Source organism: Protopterus annectens, chromosome 6.part0 (assembly GCF_019279795.1).
Source record: "Protopterus annectens isolate FY-2018-M chromosome 6.part0, PAN1.0, whole genome shotgun sequence".
Taxonomy (NCBI): Eukaryota; Metazoa; Chordata; order Ceratodontiformes; family Protopteridae; genus Protopterus; species Protopterus annectens.
Window position 1 is genome coordinate 714,975,542 of NC_056737.1, and position 23,663 is coordinate 714,999,204.

General features: G+C 41.2%; 1 protein-coding gene across 1 annotated transcript in view; it reads left to right on the top strand.

Moving 5' to 3' along the window:
* Positions 1-22,468, top strand: part of GNPNAT1 (glucosamine-phosphate N-acetyltransferase 1) — a 722,404-nt gene extending 699,936 nt beyond the window's left edge. Inside the window, exon 6 of the mRNA XM_044074400.1 lies at positions 21,267-22,468. Coding sequence (XP_043930335.1) covers positions 21,267-21,414 — 148 coding nt within the window. The 3' untranslated portion in view covers positions 21,415-22,468. The remainder of the gene's footprint in view (positions 1-21,266) is intronic.
* Positions 22,469-23,663: the final 1,195 nt, after the last annotated feature.

Sequence of the window (23,663 nt, forward strand, 5' to 3'; positions counted from 1 at the left end):
ATGTCATTTTGGAAGCCAGAAGGCCTAGTACTAGAAAATTTTATGCTGATAAATGGAAGAGATTCTTTGCCTGGAACCAAGCACAAGGGGCTGACACAGCAAAGCCAAATATTCCTCAGATTTTACAATACTTGACTGAGATGCTTGACAAGGGCCTATCTTTTTCATCAATAAAAATCCATGCCTCTGCCATCTCGGCTCATTACAACACAGAGCCTCCCATCTTTTCTCATCCTCTGCTAAAACAGTATCTTAGAGGGGTCAAAAATTTAAGGCCTCCCAAAAGATCACCAATTCCTGCATGGGACTTCAATTTTGTGTTGGAAAAGCTCACCCTGCCTCCATTTGAACCAGCAGCTACTGCAGATATAAAGTTTTTATCTTGGAAAGCAGCTTTCCTTCTGGCAGTCACTTCAGCAAGAAGGGTTTCAGAACTACAGGCCCTCATGGCTGTGGAGCCTTTTATTATATTTTTCCCAGACAGGGTGTCCCTCAGGACCAATCCTTCCTTTATGCCTAAGGTGGTATCCAGTGTGGCTATTAACCAAATTATTCACCTGCCAACTTTTTACCCAAATCCGCAGAACAAGGGGGAGTGGATTCTGCATTCCTTGGACGTACACAGACAACTAAGATTCTACTTAAACAGGACCAAATTTCTAAGAAAGTCTGAGCAGCTACTAGTGGCATATGCTGCAGGATCAGAGGGAAAGGCTATTTCAAAGCAGACTATTTCAAAGTGGATAAGCCACTGCATTCATTTCTGCTATTTACATCATGGTAAACCGGTGCCCAAGGGAATCGGGTCACATTCCACCAGGGCTGCATCTACCTCAGCAGCTTTTCTCGGAGGGGTACCAACCAAAGACATTCTAGAAGCTGCTACTTGGAGCTCTGTACATACTTTTACAAAGCATTATCATTTGCCTCTCTTCTCTAAGTCCAGAGCAGGCTTTGCCACTGCAGTTCTGCAGGGCCTTATATAGCCACTGCTAATGCTATTTAGTTCCAGCCTCCCATCCATAGCTTTGGGATTCTACCCAAATGTAATGACTGCAACAGTGAAACATGAAGAACATAGTACAGTTGTGTACACTTACCACAAATGTAGATGTTCGAGTGTATTCACTGTTGCAGTCCGGGTTACCCTCCCGTCATCCTCCTTTTTTCTAGAACTTCTCTTTCCTTCACTATATTCTACAGCCTTTGTAGTGTATTTGTAAAGTTTATGCTGTTACACTTGCATTTATATATACATATACAAATATATATATATATATATATATATATATATATATATATATATTATTATTTTTTTTTCCCCCTCCCCATTTGGGGGGCACCTGACATCTGGGGCAAGAAAAACTAAAGAAAATGGCGTTAGCTGCATGTTTTATACCCCTGATGACCTGATGTCATGGAAGAGGAGACAGCAACTGACGCAGGACCCAAGACTTTGATATTCAGGCCAACTGAGGGCAACCTGCCAGCAGTTTACCCAAATGTAATGACTGCAACAGTGAATACACTCTAACATCTACAGTTATGGAAAGTGTACACAACTGTACTTTCCTGATATCCCTAATGTGTTCCATAAATCTAGTTTTAAATCTTTTTGTTTCACAAATCACAAGGGCACCTCAAAGCGTAAACCATCCCTTAGTATTACATGAAAATGCACCTTTTGGTGTAAATCTAATCTTTTAATATAGTCAAAAGAACATACTATATGCAGACACACTGAACAATTTTTACAACTTACAGTTCCCATACACCTAGGGATATTACTTCTATTCACAGTTGGTGAAACAAACCTTCCATGTATTAACATGTCCTTTAAGTCTCTTCCCGTCTTATAAGAAATCAGGGGTTGTCTTGGTAACATGTTACACAAAACTTTACCTGAGTAAAAAATTCCAGTAATATTTAACCATGTTGTAAATCTCTTCACTTTTAATATTATCAACAGCAACAAAATGCATTTTTTTTCTTTTAACCTTTGGCTTTAAAACTTGCTCAGGGAGTTTCTGTTCCAACCTCCCTTGGTCCTCTACCACCCCTTAAGAGACCCACAGAACAGTCTTCCTCTGAGGAGGAGATGGTGGATTCAGATAAGGAATCCCTTGCTTGCTTCTCCCAGATTCCCTCTCCTTTGGATTATGGATTGGAGGAAAAGGAATCTACCAGTTCTGATACTCTAAAGACATTTCTTTTGGGAACATTATCTCTAGGATGCTGAAGATCTTTAAATAGGATTGTGCTCAAGTTTCTGAGATGCAAAAAAGGTATTATGAGCTACTGCAGATGGATTCTCCCAGACCTTCTGCTGTCCTCCTGTTTTGGCTGCTTTGTTAGATGTCTGTTTCAATGCCTCTAAGGGTCCAGATTCTCAGCCCCTTGCCCGTACAAGAAACCTGATAGTTTCTATAGGGTACCTGAGAACTTTAAATTCTTGTACAAGTGTCCTCCTGCTGACTCCTCGGTGGTGTCTGTAGCTTCTGATGAGCCATCTCAATTGCTTCCTTCTCCTAAGTTACTGCCTTCTAATAAAGATAGCAGAACCATTGTAAGGCTAGGCAAGAAGGTCTGTACCTGTGTTACCTTGGCATTTAGGGCTGTTAATTATCAGGCCCATATGTCCAGGTACTTGTTGGCTCTGCTTTCCTAGGCCTGTCAGGTAATTTCTGATCTTCCAGACTTGGAAGGAAAACTTCTGCCCTTTCCCTGTTTGGGACTTCCTCCCAGGTGGGTCATCATTTTATCAAGTGTAGTTGTGATGCAGCAGATTCTTTCTCTAGGGCTGCTGCTTTTGGGTTAGTGATGAGGAATTATTCTTGGATTCAGCTTCAACTTTTAGGTTCATGGGCTGGCACTAGGTTATCGGCCCTAGAGCCTATACAAGCCTAGCCATAACAATTCCCTGGATATTTCTTCCCACAGTATTTACTTCCTTGGTTTTCCTGATATTAAGGCAAAGTTGATGGATGCTCCTCTAGATAATAAACACTTGTCTGCTGCTGCCTTAAGTGCCTTCAGGATAAGGACAAGGCTTTACAGGAACTTAAACATGTTTGTTTCTTCTGTGCCTAAACTTCAGAGAAATTATTCCAATAAGCCAGTCTTTGTTTGCAGGCAATCTTGCCCTCCTCCCAGGGATGAAAAGGATGGCAAGCGGGCTCCTCCTGCAAAGTTTACTCAAACTTCTATGCCTCAGAAGGTCTCCTTTTCCTGATAAACCAGGTGCTGTCTGTCCTATTTCTTCCCTGCCACTTTCCTCCTCCTCCTTGGTCTCTCTGTCTCTCTCTTTCTCTGGCTAAAGATTACTCAGGATTTTTGGGTTCTGTCCATTATCTGCCTAGGGTATTTTGTGGTCTTGAAATGTCTTTCCCCTTTTATGGGAATTCCTCAGCCCTCTTCCGAACAGCTGTCCTTTCCAGGGGTGCTTTGAGATCTTTTAACTCATGGTACTATTCAAGAGGTGCCTGTGCACCAAAAGGGGAGGTGGGTTTACTCCAGGATGTTTCTAGTGCAGAGGAAAGAGGGTACCTGCAAACCAATTCTAGACCTCTCTCATCTAAGCACTTCTGAAGGTGCCATCTTTTTGATTGTTGTCCCTTCAGACTTTGTTCCCTGTTTTGCTTCCTCAGTCTTGTATGATGCCTCTGGATCTCAAGGATGCTTATCTGCATATCCCTATTCATCCCCTTTTCAGGAAGTTTTTAACATTTCTCTGTTGCTTCATGGCATTTTCAGTTCACTGATTTGCCCTTTGGCCCTTCTACTCCCCCAAGGGTATTCACCAAATGCCTCGCCCCATGATTGCTTTTTGAAGGCTTCCGGGGATCCAAGTCTTTCCTTACTTGGACAATGACCTGTTTCAAGCATCCCCTCCAGAGATCTTGTTGCAGAGTCTTCATTTTGCCATTTCTATCTCTACTGCAAAACCTGGGGTTCACAGTAAACTTCAAAAGGTAAAGCAACAACCACGGACCAAGTGCCAAACAATCGCAATTCAAAAGAAAAAAGCACTCGGCTGCTGCTTGCCCACAAACTTCTTTAATAACACAGCACAGCACACCCAGTAAAAAATAACGCTGAACACCGTTCTCAGTACGTTTTCATCCAAGACTTCATCAGAATGGTTACAAACACAACTCCCTCCCATTTTATACAAAAACCACTTCAATAAAGCAATTAGGACAATAAATCAATTCATTAAGCTTTTTAACCTGCTTAACACAACCAAGAACTTGCTTGTGAATACAGTGCTTAAACTTCTTAAAATTATTATAAAAATGTCCCTACATATTATTTTATTAAAAACTAATAATCCCTATTTATACGCAGTCATAAACATTTAATAAAGATCTGTATTAATATATAAATATACATTTGTATATATGTTGAAACATATTGCATATAAAAACAAAAAGCATTTGTTAAGCTTTCACATACAGTGCTTTGTAATTAAGCAGGTCACCATATTGGTGAGCCATAGGGCTCTTTGTTTCTACTTGAGTGCTTGCCTCCTTCCCCTGTAACTGAAGTAAATTGACTCTTACATTAAGAGCTGTAATACTTACCTTATAGCTTTAGGACACCTTAGGAAACCTTGTAAACTGCAATATCCCCGCTATGTTCGCGCTCGCTACGCTCGGGCTCTTTTCGCTCCCCTCCCTGCCCCCAATTTCCTCCCGCCCCAGTACCTCTAGATTTATAGTACTATAGCCACGCCCCTACTTTCTTGATCCTATCTGCTTTCATCTGGGATAATTCCACCCACCCCCATTCTACTACCTACATTTTAATAGCACCTATTAGCTTTCATCTGGCATTCTCCCATCCCCCTTCCAGTACCTTTACCTCACCACTCTATCTTCTGGTGTTGCATCACCAGGTAAAACAGTTCCTTCACTCACTATCTGAATCACATATAATGATATACTCCTCTTTACTACCCCTCTTGTTCACGCCATACCTCCTTACCTTGTATGAAAACCAGTTTCTCACGGGATTTGAGGTCCCAAAAGGCCATACTATCACCCCAGCTGTAAATCCTTCCACCTTCAACCATACTTACAGTACCAGATCCTATCCAGCATCTTGTTCAGTCTATCAACATCTCAACCCCAGGCACATTAGCTCTAGATCCAAACACTACCACAAACTAATAAACAAATTCCTGAAGTTCATCACCAAGTACAGACTCAACCTAATACTTGGTGGTGATATTCACCCCAACCCTGGCCCACTCACTTCAGATACACATACCCCCTCTACTTGTAATCTAAGCTACAAACCTACAGTTAATAGGCCAACTAACTCTCTCCTAGTCTGTCATCTCAATATTAGAAGCATTAATAACAAGGTACATGAATTGCATGCACTTCTGGATGTCCACTCCCCTGAGATTCTCTGTTTATCTGAAACCTGGTTAAAACCTAACACTAAAGACAGTGAAGTGTTACCACCTGGATACAACATACACAGACTGGATCGTGCTTCGAGGAAGGGGGGTGGGGTAGCTGTACTCTATGAGTTGAATGTCACCATAGATGTAATACAACCTCCTCAGATTAATAACTCAGAGATTCTTGCCACCAAATTGCAACTTAATAAAAATAAATGCATTAATATCATCTGTATGTACATTCCCCCAGGTAACAATATATCTACATTTGAAGATATCTTGCACTGGCTATCATGTCACTACCCCCAAGAAAAACCCTACTACTTGGAGACTTTAACATAGACTGGGGCACCTGTTCCTTAGAATCCCCAACCACCCATATTAACCTGCGTGCATTTACACAAATTGTATCCACCCCTACCAGGATAGGTAAACCCAACTAAAAAGAAAGTATACTTGACTGGGTACTCGTAAACAGTCACCCCCAACTGTACACCTCTGGTACCCTCCTTAATGGCCTAAGCGATCACCTTCTCACATATGTAATTAAGCACAAAACCATTAATTCCCAACAACCCTTACTCAGAAAGGTTAGAAACAATAAAAACTTTGACCATGCCAAATTCCAACAAGAACTAAACTCATGTAATTGGTCTATTCTAAAACACCTCCCCTTAGAGGAAGCAATAGCATACTTTAACAACAAATTCCTTGAGATCCTTGATTTGCATGCACCTGTTCATTCAAAGAGAACCAAGGCAAAAACTGCACCATGGCTTTCTATAGAGTCTAAACTCAAAATTACCCTTGGAAACAAAGCATGGGCTTTATGGCATTCTTCTAAAGACCCTCAAGATCACATTAAATACAGGCAATCCAGGAACAAAACCAAAAAATCAATTTTACAAGATAAAAAACAATACTACTGTAATTTACAGACAGTAAATCAAAATAACCCTCAGAAGTTTTGGGCAGGTTTAAATAATTTACTACATCCTGGACAAACTTCAACCCCAATCCCTGCTGCTACTATTGATAAAACCCCTGAAGATGTTTCTGATAGTTTTAACCAATTCTTTACTGAGACAATTCAAGCCCTAGCTAGCTAACTACCTCCTAGCTCCCCTGGTCCTGAAAGTAGCACCCCTAGAAACCTACTTGCGTTCAGCTTCCAACCAGTCGCCACTTCACTTATCCGCACCTTGATCAAAAAATTAAAACCCACTACACTTTCTGCTGATCAACTCAACTGCCGAGTACCTACAAAAATCAGCTGATGCTATTGCTTACCCCATCTCAATACTAATCAATCGAACCATAGTAGAAGCTAAAATTCCCACCATCTGGAAAATATCCTATGTAATCCCACTTCACAAAGGAGGCAGCTCTACTGAATTCTCCAATTATAGGCCAATAGCTATACTCTCTACACTTGCAAAGATTATGGAAAAATGTATTCATAGACAACTCATGCACCACCTAATCCAAAATCGCCTTATGGCAGACACTCAGCATGGCTTCCGTCCTCATCACAGCACTACTTCAGCCCTCCTAGCCTTTACTAACACCATAAACCATAATCGCAACAATAATTATATATCCTCAGCCCTCTTTTTGGATCTTTCCAAGGCATTCAATATGGTTGATCACCAACTTTTAATCCACACCCTGCAAACATTCTGTCTAGATACTGGAGCCCTCCAATGGTTTCAATCCTACCTGAATGGTCGACAGCAGGCTGTCCTCTGGCAGAACAAACTCTCTAACCTTCTACCGAACACCCTCGGAGTACCACAAGGCTCTATACTAGGGCCCTTGCTGTCCTCCATCTTCATTAACGACCTTTATACTGTCATCCCAAAAGTCAGCTGTATCCAATATGCTGATGACTCTACTCTGATTTGCTCAGCCACATCTCCAGTAGAGTTATGGTCAGCTACCCAGACCACCTTTAATACAATAGAAAACTGGCTTTCTGAACATCGTCTGATCCTAAATCCCCAAAAAACTAAAATGCTGTTATTTTCACCAACACGTAGGTCTACCGCTTTCACCTTTACCATAAAATCAAATGATGGCACAATAATCTCCCCTGACCCATCTACAAAACTATTAGGTGTCATCATAGACAATAATCTAAAATTTGACCTACATGTTAACCAAACTATCAAAACCATCAATAAAAAACTAGGGTCACTTTACAGAATAAAAGCCTTCCTAACCCCTCCAGCTAAAATTGCCATAGCTCGCTTTCACCTTCTTTCAACCCTTCTGTATGCATCCCCTCTACTCTAGAATTTGAACAAGACTGTCCTTAACAAACTCTCAATTTGCTACAACCACATTGCCAGGTTTGCCACTGGGCTACCTTTTAGGACACATCATTGCATCAATCTAAATCAGTTTGGTTGGCTTGAACTACCCAGCCTAATCCAGTGTAACCAACTGATTATGGCCTATAAAATCCTCTATAATCTGGACAATACTCCTGCACTTAAAAATATTATCACCCCCTATAACAATCCTAGACCGCTTCGATCCTCTAACAAACTACTAATTCAGACTAGCAAAATTAATAACACAGCCGGTGATTCTCTCTTTGCAAACTCTGTAAGTAGATCCTGGAACTCTCTTCCAGCTGATATTACCTTACTTTCCACCTTAGGTCAATTTAAAACTAGACTCAAACAACATTTGTCACTTAACTGGCTATGTCAATGTATCAAGCCTGGCTAACACTCTCTAAAATGTGTAAAAATCTGTTAACCAGTTTACTGTGTAATTTAATTTAATCCTGACTTGTGCTCAGGATTAACTGTAACCTGTGGAACTTGTTTAACTTGCTTATTTATGTAATCTCTGTAAATAGTCTGTTTGTAATATGTAATGCTGGTATTATGTAATGCTGTATCTGCTTACCCTTGGAGCTTTTCTCCCCGGGCCTCCGCTGAAAATGGACATGCATCCAGTCGGACTATCCCGGTCAAAAAATGTAAAATAAAATAAATAAATAAATAAACAATACTTTGCTGCCATCTAGTGACCTAAAAGTTCATTACATTAACAGATATATAACATCAAAAATCAAAGTGTCAAACTGTCTAAAACTATGGAGTGGTCAGTACGTTCTTCTTCTTCTTTCGGCTTTTCCCAGTTAGGGGTCGCCACAGAGGATCACCTGTCCTTTCATGATTGGCAGTGGAGTTTTACGTGTGGTCGAGTTGCCAGCCCGGCACAGAAGGCACACACATACTCACACCTAGGGCCATTTTAGTGTGCAATCCATCTACAGCATGTCTTTGGGACCTGGAGGAAACCCACGTGATCACAGGGAGGACATGCAGACTCTGCACAGAAGGCACCCCAGCCAAGGATCGAACCAGAGAACCTCTTGCTGTGGGGCGGCAATGCCAACCACTGCACCACCACGGCCGCCCAGAGTGGTCATTACCTGTATGTTAAAAAATCTGACTTATTAAAACATTAAAAATCTAACTTATTAAAACATTAAAAAAATTTTGTGAGGGATACGTTGGGTTTAAATACTTGTGTACAAAAATGAATGAATAAATAAATACATACATAGATACATAAATAGGGTGCTAGGTTGCCGTATAATTTAGCTGCTCTTAATTTCAATACAGGTGCAAGGAAGACCATCTCATTAAGCCCTGGACATTTATTTGTCTCAAGGGCCAACTGCCAGTACACTTCTCTATATTCAATTTGTCTCTCTTATGGTCCCCCACGAATATCCATCTGGATTTCCTCTAGCACAAAAAATACAAAAGTAGCTTCTTTGCATGTCAAAATATGTTTATATAGGGCATTTCTATTATATTCATGGGGGACCATGGAAGACACAAATTGAATATCGAGAAGTGTACTGGCAGTTGGTCCTTGAGGCAAGTAAATGTCCAGGGCTTAATGAAATGGTCTCCCTTGCACCTGTATTGAAATTAAGAGCAGCTAAATTATAGGGTGACCTAGCACCCTATTTATGCATCTATGTATGTATGCATTCATTCATTTTTGTACACAAGTATTTAAACCTAACATATCCCTCAGGAAAATTTTTTAATGTTTTAATAACTTAGATTTTTAATGTTTTAATAAGTCGGATTTTTTTTAACATAAAGGTAATGACCACTCCATGGTTTTAGACAGTTTGACACTTTGATTTTTGATGTTATATAATGTAACCCGCGGTGGTGGTGCTGCGATAGCGTTGTCGCCTCACAGTAAGACGCTGTCCGGTTTGATTCTCAGCCAGAGCGTCTTCTGTATGGAGACATGCGTGAATGGGCGTACCTTTGTTGAAGGTTGTGCGTCAAGGCTGGTAACTCGGCATGTAAAAATCAACTACCAATCATTAGCAGACTGGAGTTCCGCTGTGGCGACCCCTAACCGGGGAAAAGCCATGACACAACATTTGTTAATGTAATTAATTTTTAGGTCACTAGATGGCAGCAAAGTATTGATTTTTATATGCATTCTCTTTATGTTTTAGTTTAATATGTTTCAACATATATACAAATGTATATTTATATTTTAATACAGATCTTTATTAAATGTTTATGATTGCATATAAATATGGATTATTTGTTTTTAATAAAATATGTAGTGACATTTTTATAGTAATTTTAAGTAGTTTAAGCACTATATTCACAAGCAAGTTCTTGGTTGTGTTAAGCAGGTTAAAAAGCTTAATGAATTGATTTATTGTCCTAATTGCTTTATTGGTGAAGTGGTTTTTGTATAAAATGGGAGGGAGTTGTGTTTATAACCATTCTGATGAAGTCTCGGATGGAAATGTACTCAGAACTGTGTTCAGCGTTATTTTTTACTGGGTGTGCTGTGTTATTAAAGAAGTTAGTGGGCAAGCAGCAGCTATCTGAGTGCTTTTTTCTTTTTAAACTTCAAAAGGTCTTCTCTGAATCCTCCTCAGGACCATGTTTTTCTGGGGTGCAGGATCCAGACTGTGCCTATGCTGGCATCCCTGCCTCCTCCCTAGGCCTTAACACTCATTTTTCTTTTTTTCAAACTCTTGTTGCTCTGTCCTCTTTAACAGCCAGGGAATTTCTGAGAGCTCTAGGGTTCATGGCCTCCACTATTCCTATGCTCCCTCTGGCCAAACACCATAGCAGAAGGTGTTTGAAGTCAGTTTGGCTTCAAAATGCGCATCTCCTCTAATTTGTAGTTCCTCTTCTGCCTTGTCTCAAGAAGGAACTTCAGTGGTGGATTCAAAAGTTCTCTAAATCCAGGGCTTCCTTTTCACTCCCTCTTCCCTCTTGGGAGCTGTTCAGACGTGGGATGCGGAGCAGCATTTGGCTCCCTAAGGTGCAGGGTGTTTGGTCGCCTCTTAAACAAAGCACATCCATGTCGAAAAGATGAGAGGTTTTCTGAAGGCTCTTCAGGCGTTTCATCATCTCTTCTGTCCAGGACCTCTGTGTTTACAGGCAATACCACAGTGATATCGTATGTAAACAAACGGGGGGATCAAGAACTTATCTTTGCCAGTTGGCACTCCTGTTGTGGAAACTTATCCAGTATCAAGTGACTCTTCAGGCAGTTTGCATTCCCTCAGGTCAAAATATTGTGGCAGACCCTCTGAACAGGTCCCTAACTCAATCTTACGAATGGATGCTTCACAGGAATGTATTTCTGGATGTTGTTCACCAGTGGGGTACTCCTCAGATGAATCTTTTTGCCTCCCCTCTGAACAGACAACTTTCTCTTTTTTTAAGCCAGAGTCTCCGGTCCTCTGGTTTGGAAGGTGGACGGCCTATCTTTTTCTTGGAAGGAGATATTTCTTCATGCTTTCCCTCCCGATGTTCATCGTGCATACAGCTGCAGTCATAACAGATGGGTTATCCTGCTGTCAGGCGGGTCCTCGGTCGGCCGAATTCCAAAGTCTAGGTCCGGCATTGGTTGTCGTCGCTTCTTCCTTGACGTCAGTGCGGCAGGGGTATAAAAGAGCCAGCCGATGCCATCTTCTTCAGTCTTTCTTGCCGCGCGGTGCCCAAAGCAGAAGCAGTTCACAAGTGCTGGTCGGCCAGTTCCTGAGATTTATGAAAATATTTCAGCCGAAGTCTTCTTGAAAGCTAAGTACCCCGTTGGGGAAACTTTTCTTGCCTCAGACCGATGTCAGACAAAGTTAATAATTCCATTTCATGTGGGAAGCAAATACCGCATAAGTATTTCCACTCTTTCTGTATTCCTTGCTTAGGCCCAGACCACGACGTCTCGGTCTGCCGTTTTTGTGCTAGATTCAACAAACCCACTATTAAGTGTCGGGCGGAGTTCGCCCATCACTATTTTGGTAAAAAATTTAATTACATTATGTCGTCGGATACTCCGACTCCAGTTTTGGGTAAAAGACGCAAGGATAAGGACCGACATACGAGGTCCGCGACTTCTACTGACACCACGCTAAGGCCGACTACCGGTTCTCCGGTTCTCAGCGAGGTGCCTACGCAGCCCTTGACTACCGATGACACTTCATTACCGGTGTCTTCTGTGCCTGAGGTCGCAGGCTCCTCGGCCCCCACTCCGACTACAGATACCGACGCCACTTTTGGCGGGGAAACTCAGAGTTTAGACGGGCCTGCCATTTCTCAAGGTGTCTTCAGGCCTTCCTCCTTCTCCATTAAGGCTTTCACAAAATCTAAAGCAGTCATGAAAACTAAAAAACAAGGACCACAGACCCCCTCTCAAGGCCCTATGCCTAAAAAACAGATGCTCGAAATGGCTGAGGATTTGATTACTCTTATCAGGGTTTCTCAACCCCCCTCGGACAAAAGGCCCAGATTAGAGAAAGACTACCCTTCCTCAGATCAAGCCTCTATTACCTCTGAACATTCTGAGGACCAGGAATATACATATTCTCCTTTAGAAGACTCTGATGCAGAGGAGTCTATTCCCTCGGTCTCCCCCCTGAGGATTACTCTTTTGGGGAAACCCTACATACTTTGAGGGAACACTTTCACTGGGAAGGCCAAGACTACTCAAATTCCAAGAAAAGTCTCAGGGATTTTCTCTTGCTCCCCCAGCATAGGCCTCTGGCTATCCTTCCTGTATTAGATATATTAGATGATGTGTACACAGAAGCCAGCCTCAACCCAGATTCTTTACCTCCGGCTCCTGTTAAACCTTCAGGTATTACCGGGTTCCAGATTCACACCAGTTCCTATACAAAAGCCATACTGCTGACCCAGAAACTATTTCACAGGGTCCCAAGGGAGTTAAGGCCTCTACTGCTAAAAACCCATTACCTTCAGAGAGAGATTCCAGAGTTTTAGAAAGGTGGGGGAAAAAAAGTGTATACCTCGGCCACTTTAACCATGAGGGCATTAAACTGTCAGTTCCATATGTTAAAGTATCAACAGTTTTTATTATCTGAGTTGAAAAGCAAAATGACACAACCTGAGCAACCAGATTTAAAAGAGTTGCAGGATTTGTTGCATAGTGCAGAGCAAGTGGGTAAACATACCTTGCAATGTGGTTTTGATGCTTTAGAGGCCTCATGTAGAGCTGCTGTTACAGGGTCTGTCATACGTAGACATGCTTGGCTCAAAGAACAAGCCTTACCAGATCATGTCAAAGCTAAATTACTGGATGCACCTCTTCAAAAAGATGTATTGTTTGGTGTTAAAGCTGAGGAGGTACTAAAGAAAATGGAGGAAAAGGCGAGATCAATGCAAACAGTGAAAGATTTCCTGCAGGTACAACCTCCACGTTTCAGCAGAAACTGGCCTTCAAAAAATTGGTCCTTTCCAGCCACGGACAGACCTCAAAGAGGCAGATACAGGCGCCCGAGAGGTAGAGGGCAATCTCAAGGATCATTCAGAGGCAGGCAATGGCAAGCACCAACCCGAAGAGGTGGAGAAGATAGATCACAGTCATTCAGAAAGCAGACACAATGACTTTCCTCTTTACCTGCCAAGCAAAGCTTTAATGGTAGCACCTTTAGGCGGAAAACTGGCATTATTCTCAAAAAATTGGCATATTGTCACAAAAGACAAATGGATCCTGGACATTATAGACAGAGGCTACAGATTCCACTTTCACACCCTTCCAAAAATGAGAGGCATGCCAAACCTGCCACAAAAATCAAAGGGCAGAGGCACAAAAACAAATTTCAGCTCTCATGGACATGAAAGCTATTCAAGAGGTGCCTGCAAAAGAGCAAGGTCAAGGGTTTTATTCCAGACTATTCCTGGTACCAAGGAAGGACAAAGATTGGAGACCTATTTTAGATCTATCCATCCTAAACACATATTTACAGGTACCAAAATTCAAGATGCTCACATTACAGCAGCTTCTTCCCATGCTGGGCAAGGGGTCTTGGCTGGTAACATTGGACCTCAAGGAGGCATACCTGCATGTCCCTATCAGACAAGATTGCAGAAGATATCTCAGATTTCTTGCAGGTTCAACCCATTATCAATTCCCTGCATTGCCCTTTGGCTTATCTACTGCGCCCATAGTGTTTACGAAATGCCTGGCATCAGTAATTGCCTTGTGCAGACTTCAAGGAATAAAAATATACCCATATCTGGACGACTGCCTGATCCAAGCGGACAGCAAGGACATACTTCTGAAACACCTGGCGTTTGTAATAAGACTGTTGAACTTTCTGGGATACACAGTCAACAAAAAGAAATCAAAATTAATACCTTCTCAAACAATAATTTTCCTGGGTGCCAGCTTGAATACAAACACCCAGATGGCCAACCTCACGCCAGACAAACAAGGGCAACTATCTCAATACTTCAGCAAAATGGCAACCTTCACCAGGCTGACTGCAAGGAAAGTCCTGCAGGCTCTGGGATTCATGGCATCCTGCTGATCCCATGTGCAAAGCTGCATATGAGGAAACTTGAATGGTACCTAAAAAACTTATGGTCTCAACACAGCCACAGTTTGGAAGCAATTATACCACTCATTCCGTGTCTTCAAAAGGAATTTCTGTGGTGGGCTCAAGCATGCCAAAGAAACAAAGGTCTCCCTTTCTGCATACCCCAAGCAAATCAAATCATCACAACAGACGCCTCGGACTACGCCTGGGGAGCACACATGAAAGATCAGTGCATTCAGGGAACATGGTCCCAAAAAGAGAAGCACCTACACATCAACCAAAAGGAAATGCTAGCAGTGCAAAATGCTATTATGGCCTTCAAAGACCTACTGCATCCAGGCCAGCTATTGATAAGGACAGACAACACCACAGTGATGTGGTACATAAACAAACAGGGGGGAACTTATTCATACCCCCTGTGCAGACTAGTCATGACCCTTTGGAACACAGCTAGTCATGACCCTTTGGAACACAGCTCTGGAATTGCAAATCCAACTTCAGGCACAATTCCTGCCAGGGAAGGAAAACACACTGGCAGACAGCCTAAGCAGAAATATGACAGATCCACACGAATGGAAGTTGCATCCTCAAGTTTTCGCAAAGATAACTCGGGCATGGGGACAGCCAGACATAGATCTCTTTGCTACCCACAGAAATTACCAACTGAAACAATTTTGCTCAAGGACCTATCATCCGCAGGCCTGGAAAGTGGACGCACTTTCCTTCAATTGGACAACATTGACAGTCTATGCCTTTCCGCCTCTCCCTCTGATGCCCAAAGTTCTACTAAAAGCCAGAGCAGAGAGGCCGAAAATGATTCTCATTGCTCCAGACTGGCCAAGACAACACTGGTATCCACTCCTGAAGAGCCTGACGCATTCCCCACTATGGATCCTACCTCTAGTGCCTCTTCTATTGTCCCAGCACAACTTCAAAACTATTCACAGCTAGCTCAAGACCCTAAATCTAGCCGCATGGAGAATCCCTTGATTTCACAACAGACCCTCCTCTCCAAGGAGGTGCAGGATGTCATCTTGGAGGCCAGAAGACCTTCTACTAGAAAAGCCTACTCCGCCAAATGGAAGCGGTTTTGTGCCTGGAATCAGAAAAAGGGCCAAAATCCTTGGGTAGTAAACATACCTCAAATATTACAGTACCTAGCTGAGATGTTAAACAGTGGACTTTCCTTCTCCTCCATCAAAAAACATGCTTCAGCCATTTCTGCACAATACAACACAGATCCTCCTTTCTTCTCTCTCTCTTAAGACAGTTCCTCAGAGGGGCTAAGAATATAAAACCCCCAAGGAAACCATCAGTCCCTGCTTGGGACCTCAACTTCATGTTGGAAAAACTGACCCTCCATTTGAGCCAGCTGCTTCAACAGAACTACAATATTTGTAATGGAAAACAGCCTTCCTTCTGGCTATCACCTCAGCACGCAGGGTTTCGGAACTACAGGCCCTCATGGCTGTGCAACCTTTCATCATTTTCCATCAGGACAGAGTTTCTTTACGAACCAACCCTACCTTTATGCCAAAGGTAGTATCAAGTGTAGCCTTGAATCAGACTATCCACTTACCTACCTTTTACCCTAACCCTCAAAACAAAGGGGAAAGGCTACTGCATTCCTTGGACATTCACAGACAACTACGTTATTATTTGGACATGACAAAGCCATTCAGGAAATCCGAGCAACTCTTTGTGTCCTATGCTACAGGTGCTCAAGGAAAGGCTATCTCCAAACAGACCATCTCAAAATGGATAGCCCACTGCATACGCTTTTGTTACTCATTTCATGGAAAAGCTGTGCCATCTAGCATCAGGTCCCATTCCACAAGGGTCACAGCTACCTCTGCAGCTTTCCTCAGGGGGGTTCCTACCAAGGACATTTTGGAAGCAGCCACTTGGAGTTCAGTGCACACTTTCTCCAAACACTATCACCTTCCACTTTACTCAAAATCTAGAGCAGGATTTGCCACAGCTGTCTTGCAGGGCATCCTTGCCTCCTAGTTCCACTTAGTGCCTGCCACCCCTACTTAGCTTTGGGATTCTACCCATCTGTTATGACTGCAGCTGTATGCACGATGAACATAGTACAGTTTTGTACCTACCATAAATGTAGATGTTTGAGTGCTCATACAGCTGCAGTCCAGGTTTCCCTCCCTCCATCCCCTCTTAGGACAGGCCTTATGACAAACACCTTCTCATACAACCTATTTGGGGTATTCTTTTATGGTGTATTTGCTTGCAACTGCTGTTTTTTGATTATTCTATATTGCATGATTACATGAGTTTATGTTTTGCCTTCCTTCTGGGGGCACCTGACATCTGGGGCAAGAAAAACTGAAGAAGATGGCATCGGCTGGCTCTTTTATACCCCTGCCGCACTGACATTAGGGAAGAAGCGACGACAACTGACGCCGGACCTAGACTTTGGAATTCGGCCGACCGAGGACCCGCCTGACGGCAGGATAACCCATCTGTTATGACTGCAGCTGTATGAGCACTCGAACATCTACATTTATGGTAGGTAGAAAACTGTACTTTACCCTCATTCCAAAAGTCCTGTTCAAAGTCAATAGGATGCTCCCAAAATGTTGACTACCTTTTGGCCGAGATAGCATTAGTTCCCTCCTCTGTATGTAGCCAAGGGTAGTCTTCATAGGTTACCTCATAGGGTGGACCTCCTCAAACAAGAATATAGTGCTTAAACTGCTTAAAGGGATCTGTCATCCATCCCCACCTGTCCGCTCTTCAGCTGACACTGTGAGTGATAGGATTTTGATTCCACATAGACCTTTGTTTTAAGGACATGCTTTTAGGGTCTTACAGGAGACCAGGAAACCTAATGCAAGGAAATCCTATTTATCCATCTGGAAGAGATTTTCTGTTTGATATCTTTCTCATAACCTAGATCCATTTTCTGTGGATTTTCCCTTGGTTCTATCTTATGTGTGTGAATTGCTCAATGTTGAATCAGCTTATTCTTCTGTTAAGACCCACGTATCAGCTTTCTCTGCTTGCCTGCCTTTCTCTCCTATTTTAGCTTATAGATTTGAAGCTAAACATTTCCTTAAAGGTGCCCATCATATTAAGCCTCACAGGAAGCCTGTTCCTCCTCCCTGGGATCCTAATTTTGTTTTGGAAAAATTGACTCTGGCTCCTTTTGAGCCTGCCGCTTCAGCTTCCTTGTAACATTGCTATTGAAAGACTGTACTTTTGTTAGCTTTTACTTCCGTCAAACACGTGTTTGAGCTTCAAGCCCTTAAGACTTGTCCTCTTTTTTGTCCTTTCATAAGGACAGGGTGTCCTTGTGTACTAATCCTTCTTTTATGCCCAAGGTGGTGAATGAGTTGTCCCTTAATCAGTCTATTTATTTGCCCACTTTTTTCCCTTCTCCGCAATCTGCCAATGAGAAGGTGATGCACACGGATGTGCATTGTCACCTCAGATTTTATTTGGCTAAAACTGACTAGAAATCTGATCAGCTTTGTTTCCTTTCATCCTAGGTTCTTAGCTTTAGAGATCCAAGAAGTAGTAGTCTGCTTGGACACAGCTAATCCTATTTCTTTTTGTTGTTCCTTTCATGGCAAGAGCCTTCCTTATTCTATTAAGGGTCATTCTGCTAGAGCTGCGGTGGCTTCTGATGCTTTTTTCAAGGGTTTAGATGCTTACTGCATTCTTGAGGCAGATACCTGGACTTCTGTCCATACATTTACCAAGCACTACAAGTTGGATGGAATCTCCAAAGCTAGAGCTGGTTTTGCTAGGGCCATCCTTCATGGCTTCCTAGTGGGCTCTGCTGGTCCTTTCTCCTCCCCCTCTTCTTCCTGAGCTTTGGCACTCTCTCTAGTGTAATGAATACTGCAACAGTGAAATGGAAGGACATAGTACAGTTATGTAAAATCTTACCATAAGGGTAGATATCCTTCTGTTCTCTGTTGCAGTATTCACTCCCTCCCTCCCTCTGCCCCCTGGTCCATTTCTCTTCTGGATGTACTGAATAACTTTTTTTTTTTCCAAGGACTGGCATTCCTGCTAGGACTCTCAATCCTGAGAATGGCACATCCGTACGTCACCTTTATGCCCTTTATGAGAGAAGCATACATGTTCTGTACTCTGTGTACCTTAAAGCAATCTAAAGGATTTGGTATACTAGCTGGACATTGTGCCACCCTTGGCAGGGGATCCCTAGTGTAATGAATACTGCAGCAGTGAAGAGGACATCTACTGCTATGGTAAGATTTTATACAACTATACTTTCTTTTAGCAAGCAAGGAGGATGGGAATGTGTGGCTTTTTTCTGGCCAGAAGGTTTGAGTATTGGGTTTTGCTTGCAGCTGGGTACTTCCTATCCAAGAACAGCAAGTATTTCCCGACTACAAAGCATGCTGCTGTTAATTTGGTAGTAGGGTTAAGGCCTTGAGTAGATGTGGTATTTGAAAATGTGATGTACCAGCATGTTGCATGCAAACAAAACACACACACCTTCCACACCAGGTAGCTTCCCTTGTACCTTCCCTAGTAAAGTCTCATCCCACAAGCCATGCTATGATCCTGCCCCCCAACTTTCACCCTGACGAAGGGAGGGAAACTGATATCACCATATGGGAACTAGTAAGGGCAAGCGTTTCCTGGAAAGTGGGGGCCACAAGTCACAGAGCTTGTGTCAAGATTTCATCCCCCACCCCCACCCCCACCCCCCAGGAATTAGTGGTTTGTGGAGGAAAAAGGGCACATCAGTAATGAAGAGTGTACAGGGGCTAAGCACAGTAAAAATAAGTCAAGCAGTTTATCTCTGGATCAAGCCAGCTGGCTAGGGTTGGCAATACTGTGCTTCCGTGTATCATCTCTGGTGATCAGGCCACTGGCATAGGGGATTAAATGTCATGCACAGATTGAAGGGATGCAGCAGAGGAGAGACCCCATAAAGTCAGTCCATTTGTGGATAATCGGTTGGTATGCCTGATGAGTTGGAAGATTCTTCCTCCCACATCTTTGGAGCCTACTCATAGCATCTGAAAGCATTGCAGGCTGTAAGATCAAATGCAGATGGGACTGAAGTGTTCATGCAAATTGCTTTCCCTCAAAGCATGTTAGTGAACAGAATTAGAGTTCAGTCATGGGAAGAATATCCAGGAAGTGTGGATGGCAAGTCTATTACAGAGATTAATAATTTAAATTACTCAGTTATACTAAAGCAGAAATAGACCCTTTCCAAGCTGTTGGTGTGGCTTGTTAGGACCTCAGTGTATTTGTATAAATATATGACTGTGGTCATAATTTCTTTCACTTGCTGTTCATCAAATCAAAAACCCTTGAATTGGCTAACCGTGACCTATTTCTTTGTCAGAAGGAGGGAATTAAAACTGTTTGTTAATCAACAGCATGCAGTCTGGCTTCAGGTTTTATTTTGAGGTCAATTCACTGATTATTTAATTAGTATATTAATTGTAGTAAAAGTATTTAAGCTGTTTTGGGTGGGAAATTTTAAGTTAGTCTTGGCTTTTATGAGCTTAAAATTTTGAAATGAAACCTGGAAAATGGATATCTTCATACCAGGTTTATATAAAATTGCAATGTGCACTTTGGTAGAGGTAATCCACTGAAAAAAAACAGGCTTTCCACTGTAAGTATTCAGGATTTATTGGATGATTCCACCTAAAAAAAAAATGAAAGCTTTGATGGTCATGATACATTGAATCCTGCTGTTAAGTATAAAAGGGCACTAGTGAAAGCTAGTGTGATGCTGATGTGCTTAGTCAGAGGAATTGGTGCCAGTAATGCTGAGTTCAACATTGTTTTGTTCATGTTATTGGTAAGGCTGCATTTGGAATACTTTGTTCATTTTTTGTAGACAGACCGAAGAAGAAAGAGCAGATACAAAGCATGTAACATAACAAAATAGGACAGGAAATGAAGTAGCTTTGGAAAAAGAGAAGATAAGAATTTATACTAAAGGGTGTAGATGCAAAAAGGGGGATCATTTGGCACACTGCTTTCATAAGAACAAATGGAGTAGAGTGGAAAAAGGGGAACACTGGAAAAGGGGACGTGGATGACAGCTGGAAGAGGAAGGTTCTAGACTGATGAATGTACTGGTCCAGTACAAGTAATTGATAGAACTCCAGGATATTTGTCACTGGTAAGGATAGGAGATGAGAAGCTGTGCAAGGGCTGAGTGCTACACTCCGGTGACCACAGCTGACATAGGATGTCTTCTGACAGCATCTTTGTGTGTTTATGCCTGCTCTTTTGACCAGATAAGCATGTAAACAGTGAAGTTGTATGCCCCCTGTGTATGACTTACTTATTTTGAAAGGAACTTCACACCCCTCTCTAGCTTCACACATTCACAAGCCTATAATGTGAATTACTTCTGTTTTTCTCTCCCCATTTTGAACAGTTGCATACTTTTTTCAAACCAAATCATACCTGTTGGAATCTCAACTGTCTGCCCTGTTAGGTTTCATATGCTTTTATTATTTTATTAGTTTGTTTGCAGTCTTCCTAGGGCATGCATCAGACTTCATGCAGTCTGCATGATTAGACTAGCCTTTTTCATCACTTGTCAAATGTTGTAGGCCAAACAAATCAAGTAATTGCTTTTTCAGGCACTGAGGAGAAAGCTGAACTTTGCCAGGCAGTTGTGAGTACAGAAGACCTCAAGTAATGCAGATTTAGCATGTTTGTGTAATAGATGACTAATAAGTCCTGACTACAGAATTCCTCATAGTCAATTTATACCTCTAGTGGGTGATGATCTTACCCCCATAACTTTCCATTCTATATTTTGTGTTTTGGAGATGTAACTAGATGCTTAAATGCGTTCTAAAATGTTTGACTTTGACATTGACAAATCTGGAATTTTGCCAGCCACAGTAAAGCACAGCTGATTTTGAAATTGTGAAAAAATTATGTAACTTGTATTTATGGTTTGATACGCTTGTACATAGAGAACAATTATAATTACATGCACATTTTGTTTTTCTGTAGGTTAATGTCGGTCCTTACATTGCTGAGCAAAAAACTAGGCTGCTACAAAATCACATTAGAGTGTCTGCCAAAAAACGTGGCTTTCTATGAGAAATTTGGTTATTCATCTTCTGCGGAAGTGTATATGCAAAAACGATTCTTAGATTGAACTTTTATCCTAGCAAAATAATTGAACTAAAAAAATGGAGTCCTGTGCTGCCAATTCTTTTTTTATGCTGCAACTTCGAGAAGAGTACTAAACTGTTGTGCTGCTACACACATTTGGATCTCCAGACTGTCAGTACTAAGAACAAAATGATTTAAAGTTTTTCAGCAGTTTGAAATTTTATGGCATTTGGACTATGCACCATAAGCTTGACATCTTCTGCATTGTCTCGAAGTCTGCTGCCTTTAATCTGAAAATGAAGGACATTTAAAAATTAGAAGACCATTGCCATTGCAAACATTTTTTCCTGTGGATTCCACTGTTTAGAATGAAATGCATTGACATAAATTATGTCCAAAACACTTTGGTAAAGTCCCCCTTATGCGATATGTAACTTTTAAGGTACATTAACACAAAATTCAGAAGGAGATTTGTTTCCATATTTATTGGCATAAAGCTGCCATATAGTGATACTGAGTTACGCATACACATTTATACAAAAGTGAGAATGTTTGTTTCTCCAAAGAGGTATTTGCCATATTTAAAATTGTCTTGAAGATTAAATAATCCATTTTAATCCTGTAACACTAATACTGGTACTTCCTGCCAGTATTTTGTTATTGCTGATTTTCTTTTGACTTGTCATATACATCATATTTTTAAGAACTTTTCCCATTTCCACCCCACATTTTATTGTAAATGTTTTTCATATTTCCTTCAGCCATACAGATTTCTTTTAAATGCTTTCTCCCTGAAGGAGGATTTAAGAATGCCAGCAACCAGATCATATTTCCTTAAAGCTTTCTAAGCCATTTGCTTAGTATGCTATAGCTTAAATTGTACATGTAGCCATGTGTTACATTAACCAGTGACATAACTTGCAGTTAATGAATGTAATCATAATCATTTTGTTTGCATTGTACACTGTCTATATATAACATTTCAAAAAATGTTAAGCCGTAACTAAACAAGAAAATGCCACATTAATTACGTATGCAGAATATATGCAGAATATATTGAGAGGAATTATACTCAGAATAAAAATGTTATGAACTGAGCAGGTGCTGTAGTTCTCAAGCTTTCCTTTAAGGCGATTCTATGATTTGTCATTGCATCAGATATCTATCTACATTTCACCTCCTCAAATTCACTTGCCAGTATGTCCAGACAGAATGTGGTGGTGTATTTAGAAGTTTGTGTGCTTTGTGTCACAAAACATTAAACAAGATTACTTTTTCTGGCTGTTTGACACTTTAAGCCATTACATATTTTGTTGCATATGCTGTGCTTAGAATTTTGCATTACAGAAAATGGACAGAGGGATAGAGTAAATTGTGTTATTCCTTTTACCACTTTCTTCACCTTTGAGAGCTCAGAGTAAATATATTTAAAGGTAAGAGGTGTGGGGTCAGAGTCACCACTTTTGTGGGGTTAGGCAGTGTGCCTCCTTACAAAAACAATTTGAGTATTAGCAGTTTTCTTAGTGTTGCTTTGAGTGTCATTTCATATACCTGTAGATGTTAAATTCATGTCTCAGTTAAACAAAGTGCTTTTTTGTAGTAAGTACATTGTATTTTATGTTAATCTTCCTGTGGTCCCACTTTAACATTCAAAAAAATCTACTTTACATCAGCTGACATGAAGACAGGGCGATCATGGAGATGATCAGACAGACACTAATGTATTCAAGGGTATAAATAAGATGTGATTAGTGCCATTCACTGGAAATTTTGTGCATTTATGTGATGTCTGTATGTATATCTTTAGTGTGTGTGTGTATGTATGTATGTATGTATATATATATATATATATATATATATATATATATATATATATATATATATATATATATATATATATATATATATAGTTTTTTTAACTTGCAGCATACAAATCAGTGACAGTAACATAACAGCATGTAATACTGGTTGATTGTGGACATTTTTGTTCTTGTATATGCTGTACACAAAACACACGCCAACATGGATGAGTGCGTGTATGTGCGCACACACACACACACACACACACACACACACACACACACACAGTAGAAGAAAAAGAGAGATGGATTTCTGTATGTATTTGTATGTAAAATTACAGGAGTAAATCACTGACGCGCAGGCTGCAATACTGCACATTTTACCCTCTCCCTATCCCTGTGTTAGCAGATAGGTGACAGTGTTTTGTAAATTAAAAGATTTCCAAAGAGTTATGAGTGTTTAAAAATGTAACCATTTCTTTCGAAACATAAG